The sequence below is a fragment of the Rutilus rutilus genome, assembly GCF_951802725.1.
Source record: "Rutilus rutilus genome assembly, chromosome: 3".
Classification (NCBI taxonomy): domain Eukaryota; kingdom Metazoa; phylum Chordata; class Actinopteri; order Cypriniformes; family Leuciscidae; genus Rutilus; species Rutilus rutilus.
This window is the reverse complement of record NC_140211.1, coordinates 17169527-17184036: the sequence shown is the minus strand read 5'-3', so window position 1 is coordinate 17184036 and position 14510 is coordinate 17169527. Positions and strand designations below refer to the sequence as shown.

The following is a 14510-nucleotide window of genomic DNA, read 5'->3' as shown; positions in this document are numbered from 1 at the left end:
GTCTCCAATCTGACAGTGAAGCCGCCTGTGGAGGAAAGAGAGATCAGCGGAGGACAAAAGAAAACTCCAGTGCAAGATGAGAAATGTAGCGCAGATCTAAGATAAAAAAAAAAAAATTCACATCTGAAGATAGCCTTCTCTCTTCGGCTGGAAAGCGTATGGTCCAGCTTTACTTTGGGAAAAGTTTTCAATAATTATGATTAAATACTTTATAGGCTAGGCATAAGTCGGTTTTTATTCTTTTTGTAGCTACTTTGGAAAAACTTCTGGGCAGAGTTTTAAGGAAACGTTTTCACTGTTGGAATGGTCTGATTTAGGAAAATCTACTGAGGAAAACTTAGAGGAGAAAACTTTAAGAACGGAGCCTAAAGCATTTTTGTGTCCCGAGCCCAGTACTCTCGCGCACTGAGGAATGTTACCGAAACTCCAGACGTTACCGCGGCTACTGCCGCTCGCCCTCGCAAGCGTGTTTCTGGTGCAAAGCGGGACCAGTGACAAAGAAGTCAGACCAGAGGTAAATGCACAGCCAGTGTTGTTCTAGTATTGTGTATTGTGTGTGTGTGTGTGTGTGTGTGTGTGTGTGTGTGTGTGTGCAGAATTAACCAACATTGTGGGGACCAAATGCCCCCAAAAGGATATAAAACTACATTGTGGGGACCTGCCAGCGGTCTGTTTGTGTGTGTGTATCTCTCTATCAAGCCTGTATTGTTGGACACAGATACACTCAGATGTTTCCGCATGTCAGGATTTCCTTCATGAAGTGTATTCATGTACCTCATAATTCACAGTTGAATACAAATGAGGGGTCAGATGAAGTTTGGTTCATCTGTTTCAGATGAAAAACTGTGTCTTTTCGGATCCCTAAATATCAAGGTAAAACAAAAACAGGAGTGAGTCAGAGGCTCCAGGGCTCCTAGTTAGTTATTAAAGTGTTGCAATTCTGTGGTTTCTGTAGCCTACTGCCTCTATAAAATCACATTTCTTCTTTCTATTTGCTTTGACAGAAAAAAGAAGGCTATATCATTAGATATATCAGTTTGTCTGTACACCCCAGAGCCATCCTAATGTTTGTTTCAGAAATAGGCCTATGTCTGGTAGACACATAACTGTGAGGGGGAAGAGAACGAATTACTGTTTTTCAGGACGTTTTGGCATCTCTGTCACAGATGCAAGCCAGGAAATCTGAACGGTCTAAAATAAAGAAAACAAGATCAGAGAGAGGATTTGAAGAGTTAGTTCACCCAAAAATTTTTATTCTGCCATCATTTACTCACCCTCATGTTGTTCCTAACGCATTAGACTTTCGTTCATCATCGGAACACTATAATGAAGATATTTTTAAATAAATCTGAGCCAGTTCTGTACTCTCCAGTGACAGTTTTAGCAACTACCATTTTCTAAAGAGACACAATCGCTTTATATGATGAACAGATTCATTTTAGGCTTTTATCTTAATGGATGTGTGTGTTAATGAATGTTTATATGAATAAAAGCCTAAATTTAATCCGTTCATCATATAAAGCGATTGTGTCTTTTCAGAAAATTTGGACTAAACCACTTAATTCATTTGGATTACGATCCCCTTATGAACATTTTGAAGCATCAAAGTGGTAGTTGCATAGACTGTCAACGGAGGGACAGAAATCACTCAGATTTTATTGAAAAGATCTTCATTTGTGTTCCGAAGATGAACGAAAGCCTTTACGAAAGCAGAATTTACATTTTTGGGTGAAGTAACACTTAAAGACATTTTAATAACTGTCTATTTGCATTCCTTTCTCTCGCACTCCTTTACATTTCTGAGATGGTTGAGAGATGTACCCATACCCAAGGCTAGTGTGAAAAACATTCAGCACTCCAGATTCCACCGAAAGCTTTCCAAGGTTTTCAAAGACAATAACAGTCTCATGTGAGAGTCGCATGATCAGAGAGTAAGGTCACGCAAAAGGTCAAATCCCAGATGCCTTTAGACTTTTGGTTGACGTTTACAATATTTCTTAAGTTTTTTGGTTTTCCTAAGTTGTACAGCCTAAGAATTCTGAACTTTACTTCTAATGAACTAAATGCTTTACATTAGGTTATTATGACTTTGCGCTGCACTTTTTCTGTTGTTACAGGTGCTTTTGTTTTGAATACTGTACTAAAACGGCGAAAAAAGGAAGAAATTCAGCCATATTCCTTATGGAAAACAGCTGGGTATTGCCCCCCCACCCCCTCCCCCTCCCCCCTCCAGACCATAGACGAGAGATGATGTATTTGTTTAAGTAGTATTACAGATGCAAAGCATCTGTTGAAACTCAGCTGAATCTTGCAGACCTTCATCACTTAAAGAGGCTTGAAAAAGTGTTTGTTATTTGCAGTTTAGAAGAAAACAAATCATATGTTGAGATTTCATTCAGTAAGACTCAAACTCCACAATTTCTCTTTTTGCTTCTTGTTTTGTTTACATGGAAAAACAATGTAGTTCTGCAGTATATATATAAATATGTGGATTATATATGGATGATAATGTCATGCATCTGTAACTGCTGGAATTAGACATTGGTGGTAATTTATTTTCTGTGATCTCAAATTAATAGAAACCGCAAGATATTTTTGAGTTAGCATTTTTTTTTTTGGATTGTGATTAATATCCTGTGTCAGAATTAGTTCAGCTGCTCAGTAAATGGGTCAGTGATCTGATCCTCCACGTGAAGATGCAGAGTGAGACACAGGCACTAATGCCTGAAAAACTTTCAGTTTTTTCCATTGGCACAGACAAGGAGGAACGACTGACTCAGTCCTTCTGTCGTGCATTCAGACTCACCTCTGGCCTCCTTTTTTTCTTCTCCTTTTCTTTTTCTTCTACCCTTTGTTTTTATATTTCTAGCTTTTAAAAAAATCTCTAGGACCTCACTTAGGTTTTGTTTTTTTCTCTCCAACTTCTTTTTCTCCCTCTTTAATGCCTTAGGAGCAGCAGATCAGCTGTTAAAATCATAAATGCAGTTTTTTTCCCCCCTCTGAGCCTGGAAAGTCTGACAGCAATATTTTCTGCAGAGAAACTATAAAAATCAGAGATTAGGGTTAAAACTGTGCACACATAAGTAGCAAAACAACATGTTTGGAATGTCGCAACACTAAAACTGATGAAATTGTTTTCCAGAAAGTGGCGTCTTAGAAAGCACTTCATCACACTGGCTCCATTTCAGAGTTTTAAAGAGGCCATATTTACGAAGTCTTGATTTTGGTTTTGGGGTGTACGAGGATAGGTTTTCATGCTTGAATGTTTAGTGAATTATTATTTTTACAGCACCATCTCAGTGTGTCAGTAATGCTCAGTTTAGTTCATTTCTCTAAGCCCCTTCTTCCGGAAAGCGCAATGTACCCTGATTGGTCGGCTGAACCAGTGTGTTGTGATTGGTCAACCTCTTTGAGCGTGTTTTTTTGCCTATGCCTTGGATGGGAATTATTTAAATGAGGAATTATGTGATGTGATCGTTCCCGGAAGAAAACCCAAGACTACAATGGAGGCGTTTCAGGGAGTTCAGAAACAGTGGGTACTAATATAGAGAATAACTCCCTTTGGAATGACTTTGTGCTTCGTAACTTTGCAGACCCTTTTCGTGCTCAAATGTCAACATTACACACTAAAGAATGTTGTAAAAGTAAAAAAGCACAATAGATTTAATTTTTGCTGTAGCATGTGTGGCAGTGATGTCATAGCATGGTGATTACACATAACCTCATGTCTTCTGTATATGCCAGTCACTATCATGTGTGAGTTAATGGTACTGTTGAACTCTGTTCCCAGATCTGTGTATAACGGCAGCGTAATTAGTACATAAAACTTACCCAGACAGCCCGAGACTCAATAAAGGCTAGCTGTCTGCATGGTAATACCTGACGCATGGCCACACAGTGACTCGCTCTTCCTCAGTCAAGGAACTGCAGAGGTGTTCTAAATAGAAGCTTTGACACCCACCACTGGGAGTTCCAGGGCAGCGGAGCATGCTGGGATTGCTGGCTGCATTAAGAGGAGACCTGAGGCTTTTCAGGAGGGAGAAGAGTGGCCTTCAGAGGGAGTAAGAGAGAAAGGGAAACATTTTCATCCTCATGAGTTAGTGTTTTTACAAAAACGGGGCGCGTCACCACAGCGGAGGCACCACACACAGAAAGCACTCATAAAGAAGGAGGAATTGAATGAGAAAGAAAAATGGAGAAAGGGTGACCAGGTTAACACTACACCATAGTGCCCTATCCAGTTATATACTTCCGCGACCAAAATGGTCAGTGTAGACCAGTCACATCGGAAAAGCTACAATGTGAAGGAACCCGTGTGAAAGCACTCACTGATTTAGTGAAGTTGCTCTCTGGATGTGGTTTCTTAATCACTGTAGTATTGTAGGCTAAGATACAGGTTTGTTGAGGTGTTTCGTCCATTTTAAAGAGTATAATGTGTAAATAATAGGAGTAAGTGCCATAGAATTGAGCAGTATACACAGATTTTTATCTAAGCTTTTGTCTTAAAAATGTTACGATAGTTTGTTTAGTCAATTTGAACTTGTTTATTCACTAAGCCAATAAATTCATTGAGACGACTACAGATTTATTGCTCAACAAATTTCCAGTTTAATATTGTATGTGAAGTGAACTATGCTTTCTAAAGGCACAATAACCCTAAAATGCAAAGACATCTGGGATATAGTTTTAGAACGTTGCACATAGACCAACATAAGTTAATATTTAGTTCCAAGTAATTCACATTTCGTAAGTGAATCAAAATGTCCCAGAAACTGGAAAATATGTTGTTGTTGTTTTTTACAGTATAATTAGCTTTATGAACATAATTATGCCTTCATTTCAACCATTGTAAATCTGAACGGTCTCTATGCCATCATGCTCGTCCTTCTTTTTCTCAATTCTGCTTGTAGCCGATACAGATACTGCTTATACTTAGAAAAGAAAGAAAGAAAGAAAATAAGAAAGGGAGGCAGTCTGAGGTCACAAGGATTACTGAAAAATGCTTGTAATTTTTGCTGACACTCTTTGTGGTTGGACTGGAGACACTGGCTGTCTGATCCTTAAAATGAGACATTTACCCATTTATTCTAACAGACAGTCACTCCTAAACCTGTAACCTTTGTTAACAGCCCAGATCAGCGCATTAGTCTACAACCACCTGCACAGCTATAATCAGGGCCATAACTACCATAGACATGAGAGGGACACGTCCCTTCAGTATTCAGAATACCAGTTTATCATGTGGGTTTTTGCTTCTTTACAGTGAACATATATATAACATGTTTTCTTTGAGCGCAAGTCATAAGCACATGAAACACTTGAAGATTTAATTTCTTTGAAGCTACATAATTACATTACCATTGTCGTTTGTTTAGCTGTACATTATAAGATATATTTAGATTTTATTGTTAGTTTTCCTTTTTCTCTCTTTTCATGTTCTCAGTGTTAATTTCAGTAAGCCAGAAAACAAAAGAACAGTTTTAATTCAAAGTCAGTCTGTCTTTACCCAAGTGTGTCTAGCCCTAATCCCACCCCTAAAAGAAAACATTTAGCATTTTTAAATAATAAAAGTTATTTGCTTTTCTTCAGCAAATATATCCCCAAAGTATAACTAGGTTGGAAACACACATGTACAAGTTATATTGTGGTCATAAAGTCTCTGACACACTGTTACTTACAGTTACAACACATAGTTAAAGCCTTTAAAATTGTTGAGCATCCATACATACTCCTTTACTCACAAAAGTTTAACCAGGTCATAAGCACACACACATCTTTGTGCTTGCACTGCGGTTCATCACTGATGTTTGTGGACTTTGGCAGGTTTATGTACAATTAGATTTTATAAATTCAGACAGCATGTCATGTGGATGTGGTGCTGCACTGAGACATTTGGAACAGTGAGGACACTTCAAAAACATTCAGCCCAACCTTTAATTCACTGAGGTCACAGCCATGACACCTGTGCTATTTCATGCTCTGACAGAAGTTGTGATGTTTTCCAGAGAAACTTTTTGTGCGTGTGCGCGTGTGTGTGTCTTTTATTCACGTTGAATTTGGTTTATTATAATTAAGAAGAATAGTTATGGGACAGCTGCATGTTAATGTGTGTTGTGTGCTAATGTGACGTTCATTCTCTCTCAGGCATGGCTCCAGCAGTATGGGTATCTTCCTCCTGGCGATGTTCGGGCTCAGGCAATCCGCTCTCCTAAATCCATCACCTCCGCTATATCCGCCATGCAGAAATTCTATGGCCTCACTGTCAGCGGCACTATGGATCCAGCTACATTATTGTAAGTCTTGCCCAGTCTCGTACATCTCTATTTTGTTAATTACAGTGGTACAGATGAAGTACTTGAGTAAAAGTATATATACCCTAATAAAATACTACTAGTATGTACTCATTTTCAGTATTACTTGAAAAGTACAAAAGTCATTTAATGTACTTAACTTAATTATTAAAAATAAAAAGCACTGATCAATGAACCACGTTGATTATTTACTCTAGCCAGTACTAGTCATTTGTCAGCAATAATAAGAAAAATCAGTTCAGACATTTAACGTGTATGTTGATCTGAGAATAAGCAAACTTTTTATTTTATATCCAAAGCTTATTATACATTATACCTATTATTATACTAATACACATTTAGTTCACAAATAACTGACAGTCATGACCTAAAAACTATTTTAATTTACAGTGACATTCTAAATGTATTAACTATTAGTAACTTACTTTTTTGCGCTGCTCAAGCACAGCTGCAATTGGATTAGTCCAGTTCAAGAATGAATCATTCAGTGCAATTTGTGAACAAATTCAGCAGTTTCACTGGAAAGAATCAGCTCATTCATGAATCGTTATCGCATCTTGGTTTGGGTATCGGGTGGTGATTTCTTCAGCTCAAAATAACGAATAAAAAAGTGCGATAATATGCTTTGGAATGTAGTGAAGTAAAAGTTTACCAAAATAAAAGTACTCTGATAAAGTACAGACACTTGAAAAATGTAACTTCATTACTGTTCACCACTGGTTAATTGTGACCATTTAAAGATAATGTGCAATATGTTACTCAATAGTTACATTATTTATGCTAATGACTGACAATCTTTGTCCACAAATGGATGACCTGATAGAGAATTAAACATCTGATTTGCAGCCAGTTTTCTTAGGTGACTGAGTCACGTATGATTGAGTGTCTTTATGTCTTGCATTAACATGATGTTGTTAGGGCGATGCAGCGGCCGAGGTGCGGTGTTCCAGATAAATTCGGCTCTGAACTGAAGAGCAACCTACGAAAGAAGCGCTATGTCATCCAGGGCTTAAAATGGGACAAAAGCGAGGTCACATTCAGGTATGGAACTGTAATTGACAGCCTAAGGCCTGATTTATAATAGTAATATTTAATGGCACTCTATCCACCTTCATTTTAATGTATAAGCAGACGCAGCCATTTGTAACCTGAATGTGCGAGGCTTCCGGTGTCACCCTCTTCCAGCTATTTTAGTTAACAGTCCGTTGTGCTGCTTGATATTGCATACTGATATTTGTTATCATATTATTTTTATTTCTAATCATAATCATAAACACTGGTTTGTAGCTCAAATAGTTTTACCATATACTGCACTTAGTTATTCTTCTAGTTATTTACCTATAGCAGGTAATGAATCTGAAGTCTCAAGCATTTACAGAAAATAGCTCACAAAATTGCTAAATAAGGTGGATACACCTGCCATTAACATGCATTTTTGTATTCAGACAGTATTCTGGATGGAGCAAGCTGGATTGCATTTACACTTTGCATTCAGGTGCAAGATTAGTGATGATGAACGTAAATGATGACTAACTTCTTCAAAACATTATTAGACTACTTCTTCTTTTTCAGAAGTGGAAATAGTTACCAAACTTTACCTATTTATTTAAGAATGACCAGTCTCTACACTTCCTTACTGAAAGGAACACTCAGATTTAGCAATTAAGCACACATGTTTTCTTCACCCAGTATCCAGAACTACACTCCTAAAGTTGGTGAGTCTGCCACACATGAGGCCATCAGGAAGGCCTTCAAGGTCTGGGAGGCCGTGATACCACTCAAGTTCCGTGAAATCCCATACAGTCAAATCAGTGGCAAGGTGGACAAGTTTGCAGATATCATGCTTTCCTTCGCGGAAGGCTATCACGGAGACAGCACCCCATTTGACGGCGAGGGAGGTTTCCTGGCCCACGCGTACTTCCCCGGTCAAGGTATCGGAGGTGATACCCATTTTGACGCAGCAGAGCCTTGGACGACAGGCAATGTTGATCAGGGAGGTGAGCAAAGGATGAGAGAATGTGAAAATGTTTCTGTCATGCGTAATGTGTGCGTGTGAAGTCTGTGTTATTTTACATTTAGAGTATCATTGTTCTGCCTCTCTTTCAGGTAATGATGTGTTTCTGGTGGCAGTGCATGAATTAGGTCATGCTCTTGGTTTGGAACACTCAGGCGATCCCTCTGCCATCATGGCTCCGTTTTACCAGTGGATGGACACTGAGAACTTTGCGCTGCCCGATGATGACAGACGGGGGATCCAGCAGATATATGGCAGTCAGTTTGCATTGCATACATATATTTATTTTTATTTACTTATTCATCATTTTTATAATAATTTTACATGTGCAGTTTTATTGACAAACGAAAAACCGGATACAAAACAAACAGAACTAAGACATGACATAAACATGAGCATTTGACTAGAGCGTGGCATAAACAGGCTTGACCAAACTCATCAACGACAGGTTACATAGAAAAAAACTAGTCAAGAGAAAATGGAAACATGAGGGCTATAAATACATAAAGACTAATGACTGAAAAGATACACCTGAGAGTAATCAATAAGTGTGTTTGACATGAAGCGGCGCTGCGCAGACCGATCGGTGTATGACATCAAAGTACCATGAGAGCGATTCTAAAGCCATACTTTGATATCGTACGCTGATCAGTCTATGCAGTGCCGCTTCAAGTCAAACAAACCTAAAGAAAACATAATACATGAAACAAAGGAACCACATGACCAGATCGCATGAGGGGAGCAGGGAATCACATGATATGACAGGAAACATGAATGTAAAACCAAATTAAAAACAGACATGACGTGTGTCTTTCGGCAGGTGCTCGGTCTGGTGAAAAGCCCCACCCGCCGGCACCCCGGCCCCCCACTCCCAGGCCAGACCGCCCTTCCTTTGGCCCCAACATATGTGAGGGACACTTTGACACCATCGCTTTCCTCAGGGGAGAGATGTTCGTGTTCAAGGTACAACAGAATGCAAAACGAAACTGTTTTGTGTGGAGTACTTTTTTTATATATATTTTTATATATATTTACTCCCCCTCTACTTCACAGGAAAAGTGGTTCTGGAGAATGCGTGATGGTAAACCTCAGCAGGGGTATCCCATGCCCATTGGACACTTCTGGAAGGGACTGCCTCCCTCTATCAACGCAGCCTACGAACGTTCTGATGGAAAATTCGTTTTCTTCAAAGGTGCGTCTGTCTGTCTTCTTTATCATTTTGCCTTTCGTTGTAGACAAAATATTTTAATGCTACCGATCCCGATCCCGATCCCGATCTGAATTCTGACTTGTGATGCAGCCTGAATCATAATGACACCGCGTTCGTTCATTCGTTCGTTAGAGGAGAACTGGCCCCTCACTGAGCCTGGTTTCTCACAAGATTTTTTTCTCCATTCTGTCACCTGATAGAGTTTGGGTTCCTTGCCACTGTTACCTCTGGCTTACATAGTTGGGGACACTTAATACTCAACAATATTATTGATCTGAATGTACTGGTGCTGTTGTATGAGAACTGAACTGGGCTGAACAATGATATCATGTTTTGCAGAACTGCTTTAGAGATGAAATGAGCTAATTTAATATCTGATGATCTTCACAATGGAACTGAATCAACACCGAAACTACTTCAGCCTAAATGCATCATTTCCTGTTATCACTGAAATAATTTGTTTTGCATAAAGCGCTATATAAATAAAGGTGTCTAGACCAGGGGTTCTCACGCTGTCTGAAAATAGGGCAGAAAAAATTCCAAGGACCCCCTCATAACCGCAACACAAATGTAATGGCTAATTTGTGTGTGCGTGTGTGTGTGTGTGTGTGAGAGAGAGAGAGAGAACGATGGGAAAGGGGTGAGCAAGTAAAAATGAACTGCAACAACACAGTGGAACACCATGTAAATAGTGCAAAAGGCTTTTTATAGGTATAGTCCTAAAATGCAATGAAAATGCACTGATGCAATAACAGGCAATAAACTTTTTTGGAATGACTTCATGTATTAGGAAAATATATGTTTCTACACATTGCATCTCTGGTTCTAATAGGTGTCTCAAATTATGCAATGATTCTTGTTTGTCTCTCCTCTCACTAGGTGATAAGTACTGGGTTTTCAATGAGGCTAAAATGGAGGAAGGTTATCCAAAAACTTTCAAGGAACTTGGCACAGGCCTACCAAGAGACAAGCTGGACGCAGCTGTTTTCTACACACCCACTGGCAACACTTACTTCTTCAGAGGAACCAAGTAAGTTTCCAGTGTCACTTACCATTATCTTACTCAGTGTCTGATTATAAATCCATGTGATTTCATGTCATACGGAGAAAAATATTTCCTCTTCTTTTTTTGTGAACTTCTCCCTTTCTATTATTGTTTTTCTTCCCCATTCATGCCTTTTCTGTTTTCTCAGATATTACCGTTTCAATGAGGAAAGCAGATCTGTGGATTCAGACTACCCCAAACCCATCACTGTATGGCAAGGAGTACCAGATAATATCAAAGGGGCCTTCATGAGCGAGGATGGAGGTACAGAAGCTTTTGTTCTCCACTATCGTTCACTATATATTCATATTGTATATATCGTATATATTCACTATCCTTCAAAAAAAATTTTTTATATACAACCACTTACACTCTTAAGAGTTTTTATGTACATCTATTTTGGCATACAGTATCATATTTTTATCCCGTCTGTTGCTGTGGTTATATCACTGTCAATCATTGCCGTTTCGGATTCAATCACGCATTTAAATACAGTTGTAAATGCAGAAATTTTGCAGTGTACTGAGCAGCATGAAAAACAAAACTTTTATTCAAGTGTATATGAGTTATAAACAGAAAGCGAGCAAAGAGCTGAAGCTATCGATCACTTCAGCGCCTGCTCACTGAGAACACCACTCCTGTGAAAACTTCTGACTAACTTAATCACCTCTGATTGGCCATTGCATTCACACACTCAACAGATATGTCTGTGATTGGCTACAATGATCAGTCCTTCAAAAACAGTTGTAAATAGAAACCTTTGACACTCTTCACAGAGTGCTTACACAGATACACACGGGAGCGTTTGAAAGCAACCGCCTATCAGTGGGTACCGAATATGCCCGGTACTTGTTAACTACTGGTACAGCAGAACTGCTGGTATAGTCAAATTTTTTAAATTTCAGTACCGACAACCCTAGTAAAAACAGCAATATTCTGAAATATTTTTGCAATTTAAAATAACTGTTTTTCATTTTAATATATTTTTAAATGTAATTTATTTCGATACATATCACAATACTGAACTAACAATACGATATTATTGCGATACTCCAAGACATATGATAAAAACACAATTACATTGTGGGTGTAAATGAATAGGCTTGCACTCTATCACTGACTAGATATATTTAAAATAATGTAGTAATACATTTATTCATTTTTTTATTATTTTTTTATTTTATTTTGTTGTGTCACAATATATCGCAATACAAAAATGCAATAGAGATAGAGATTTAGAAATTTAGAGCCACTTTTACTGAATCATCTTTTTCCACAATTTTTCAGCCCACACCTACTTCTACAAAGCCAACAAGTACTGGAAGTTTAACAATCAGCAACTGAAGGTGGAGCCAGGCTTCCCCAAATCCGTCCTGACTAACTGGATGGGCTGTGACGGGGAGGATCCCATGAAGAGGGCCGGCACAGATGAGGAAGTGCTTATCATTGAGATGGACGAGTCAGAAGGCGGAGGCATGGGAAGAGCCGCGACCATCGTCATCCCGCTCTTTCTTTTGGCCTGTGTGCTTGTCACTTTGGGGGCTCTGCTGTTCTTCCACCACTATGGTACCCCTCGACGCCTCCTCTACTGTCACCGCTCTCTGCTCGATAAGGTTTAGAGATGAACATGAAAGGCATGGGAAGAGAAGTGTAAGAGGGATACAAGTAGATGCCATTTGGAAAGATTGTATTAGGATGGAGTGAAAATGAATGTCAGACAGTAAAGTTTGGTTTACAGGTCTGCAGGCAGGGAGAGATGAAAAGGGATGTGTATTGTATGTTTTTCTATTTACATGTACTTCTCTGCCATTAATAAGAAATCCGAAATGGAGTGGGAGATAAGAGAGACAGACACGAGCCCTCCTCCATCTCTTACATGGTTACGGTTTATCACTCAGTGAAATGCACTTTTGTTCCTTCAGTCTTCTCTTCGGTATATAATCCCTCCTTTATCCTCTCTGAAAATCTCCCTCTCCAGATCCGAACTTGACTCCAGCCGGCCGGCTGTTTGATTGACATGTTCTATACATTAATTGATCTCACTTTGACATGCTTCATTAATTCAGATTTTGCTTTTAACATTGCTAATCCAGTGAAAACCTCCTGTATCCCATAAAGTGCCTTTGCCATTGAATTAATAGAATGGAAGGACTATCATAATTGACCTTCCTTGCACCTTTTATTCACCACAAAGATATTTGCACAAAGTATGGCTCGACTGTAGAGACCTGCTGTACGTGAAAGGTCAAAGGTTAAAGGTCAAGGTTCAGGGAGAGAGAAGCCCAGCAGCTTCTGGAGTAGGCCAGTTTTAAATACACTTATAGAGCAGAGCTGTCCATCTGTTTCAACTCAAAATGCTATTGTTATTGCAATGCATTTGGTATTTACTATGTTTAAGTATGTCATTAATGATTGGCATTGTTATTATGACTATGGTTATTGTTATTATTGTTCTCCTAGTGTAGTCTTGCCTATTTTAAATTGTCATTTCAAGTCCTGCTGGACACAGGCAGAATGTGACTTATTTCAAATTAGTCAGGTTTCTATAATAGAAGAGGCTGGAGGTGAGACGTTTTTCTCGCTCTCCACCTTCCAGAAACAAATAAATAATTATTTATGAACAGTAATGGTGCTAATGGTTTTCTGTAACAAGACTGAATACATCATTTATTAGACATTTCTGAATTAGTTTTAACAATGATAATGGTAATGATATTTATAATGATAGTGTTATAGTGTAAATGTAAAGGAATGACATTTTTGCCTGTTTCATACTTTTTGTACTTGGAAATGAAAATTAAATAAAGTTCCTTTTTTTAACGTTATTCTCTCTTTCCTGGACCTTAAGAAATAAAATTCTCTCATGAGTGAGTTTCAAATGTACTGAAAAGTTCCATGGACTGACTATCTATCTATCTATCTATCTATCTATCTATCTATCTATCTATCTATCTATCTATCTATCTATCTATCTATCTATCTGTCTGTCTGTCTGTCTGTCTGTCTGTCTGTCTGTCTGTCTATCTATCTATCTATATGTCTGTCTGTCTATCTATCTAACTGTCTATCTATCTGTCTGTCTATCTATCTAACTATCTATCTAACTGTCTATCTATCTATCTTAACTCTATCTATCTATCTATCTATCTATCTATCTAACTGTCTATCTATCTATCTATCTATCTATCTTAACTCTATCTATCTATCTATCTAACTGTCTATCTATCTAACTATCTATCTAACTGTCTATCTACTTATCAATCTATCTGTCTATCTATCTATCTATCTATCTATCTATCTAACTGTCTATCTACCTATCAATCTATCTATCTATCTATCTATCTGTCTATCTATCTATCTATCTATCTAACTGTCTATCTATCTAACTATCTATCTGTCTGTCTATCTATCTATCTAACTGTCTATCTATCTAACTGTCTATCTATCTATCTGTCTTAACTCTCTATCTATCTATCTATCTATCTATCTAACTGTCTGTCTATCTATCTATCTATCTATCTATCTTAACTCTATCTATCTAACTGTCTATCTACTTATCAATCTATCTATCTGTCTATCTATCTTTATCTATCTATCTATCTATCTATCTATCTATCTATCTATCTATCTATCTATCTAACTGTCTATCTACCTATCAATCTATCTGTCTGTCTATCTATCTGTCTGTCTGTCTGTCTATCTATCTATCTATCTAACTGTCTATCTATTTATCTATCTGAACTGTCTATATATCTATATTAACTGTCTGTCTGTCTATCTATCTATCTATCTATCTATCTATCTAACTGTCTATCTATTTATCTATCTGAACTGTCTATATATCTATATTAACTGTCTGTCTGTCTATCTATCTATCTATCTATCTATCTATCTATCTATCTATCTATCTATCTATCTATCTATCTATCT

At 38.0% G+C, this 14510-nt stretch overlaps 1 protein-coding gene across 1 annotated transcript; it reads left to right on the top strand.

Moving 5' to 3' along the window:
• mmp14a (matrix metallopeptidase 14a (membrane-inserted)) lies at positions 1-13400 on the top strand. The gene is made up of 10 exons (XM_084403402.1): positions 1-514; positions 6145-6293; positions 7230-7352; positions 8001-8308; positions 8418-8582; positions 9146-9288; positions 9379-9517; positions 10415-10565; positions 10729-10844; positions 11868-13400. Exons 1-10 carry the CDS (start codon positions 413-415, stop codon positions 12197-12199), a joined length of 1728 nt encoding a protein of 575 aa, XP_084259528.1. The 5' UTR covers positions 1-412; the 3' UTR covers positions 12200-13400.
• Positions 13401-14510: the final 1110 nt, after the last annotated feature.

What these genes read in the sequence shown, in the direction of transcription:
- mmp14a (XM_084403402.1), top strand. Translation starts at nt 413, where the DNA reads ATGTTACCGAAACTCCAGACGTTACCGCGGCTACTGCCGCTCGCCCTC. An exon ending in AGGCAATGTTGATCAGGGAG is followed by an intron (nt 8,309 to 8,417) that starts GTGAGCAAAGGA and finishes CCTCTCTTTCAG; the next exon opens with GTAATGATGTGTTTCTGGTG. An exon ending in CTTCATGAGCGAGGATGGAG is followed by an intron (nt 10,845 to 11,867) that starts GTACAGAAGCTT and finishes ACAATTTTTCAG; the next exon opens with CCCACACCTACTTCTACAAA.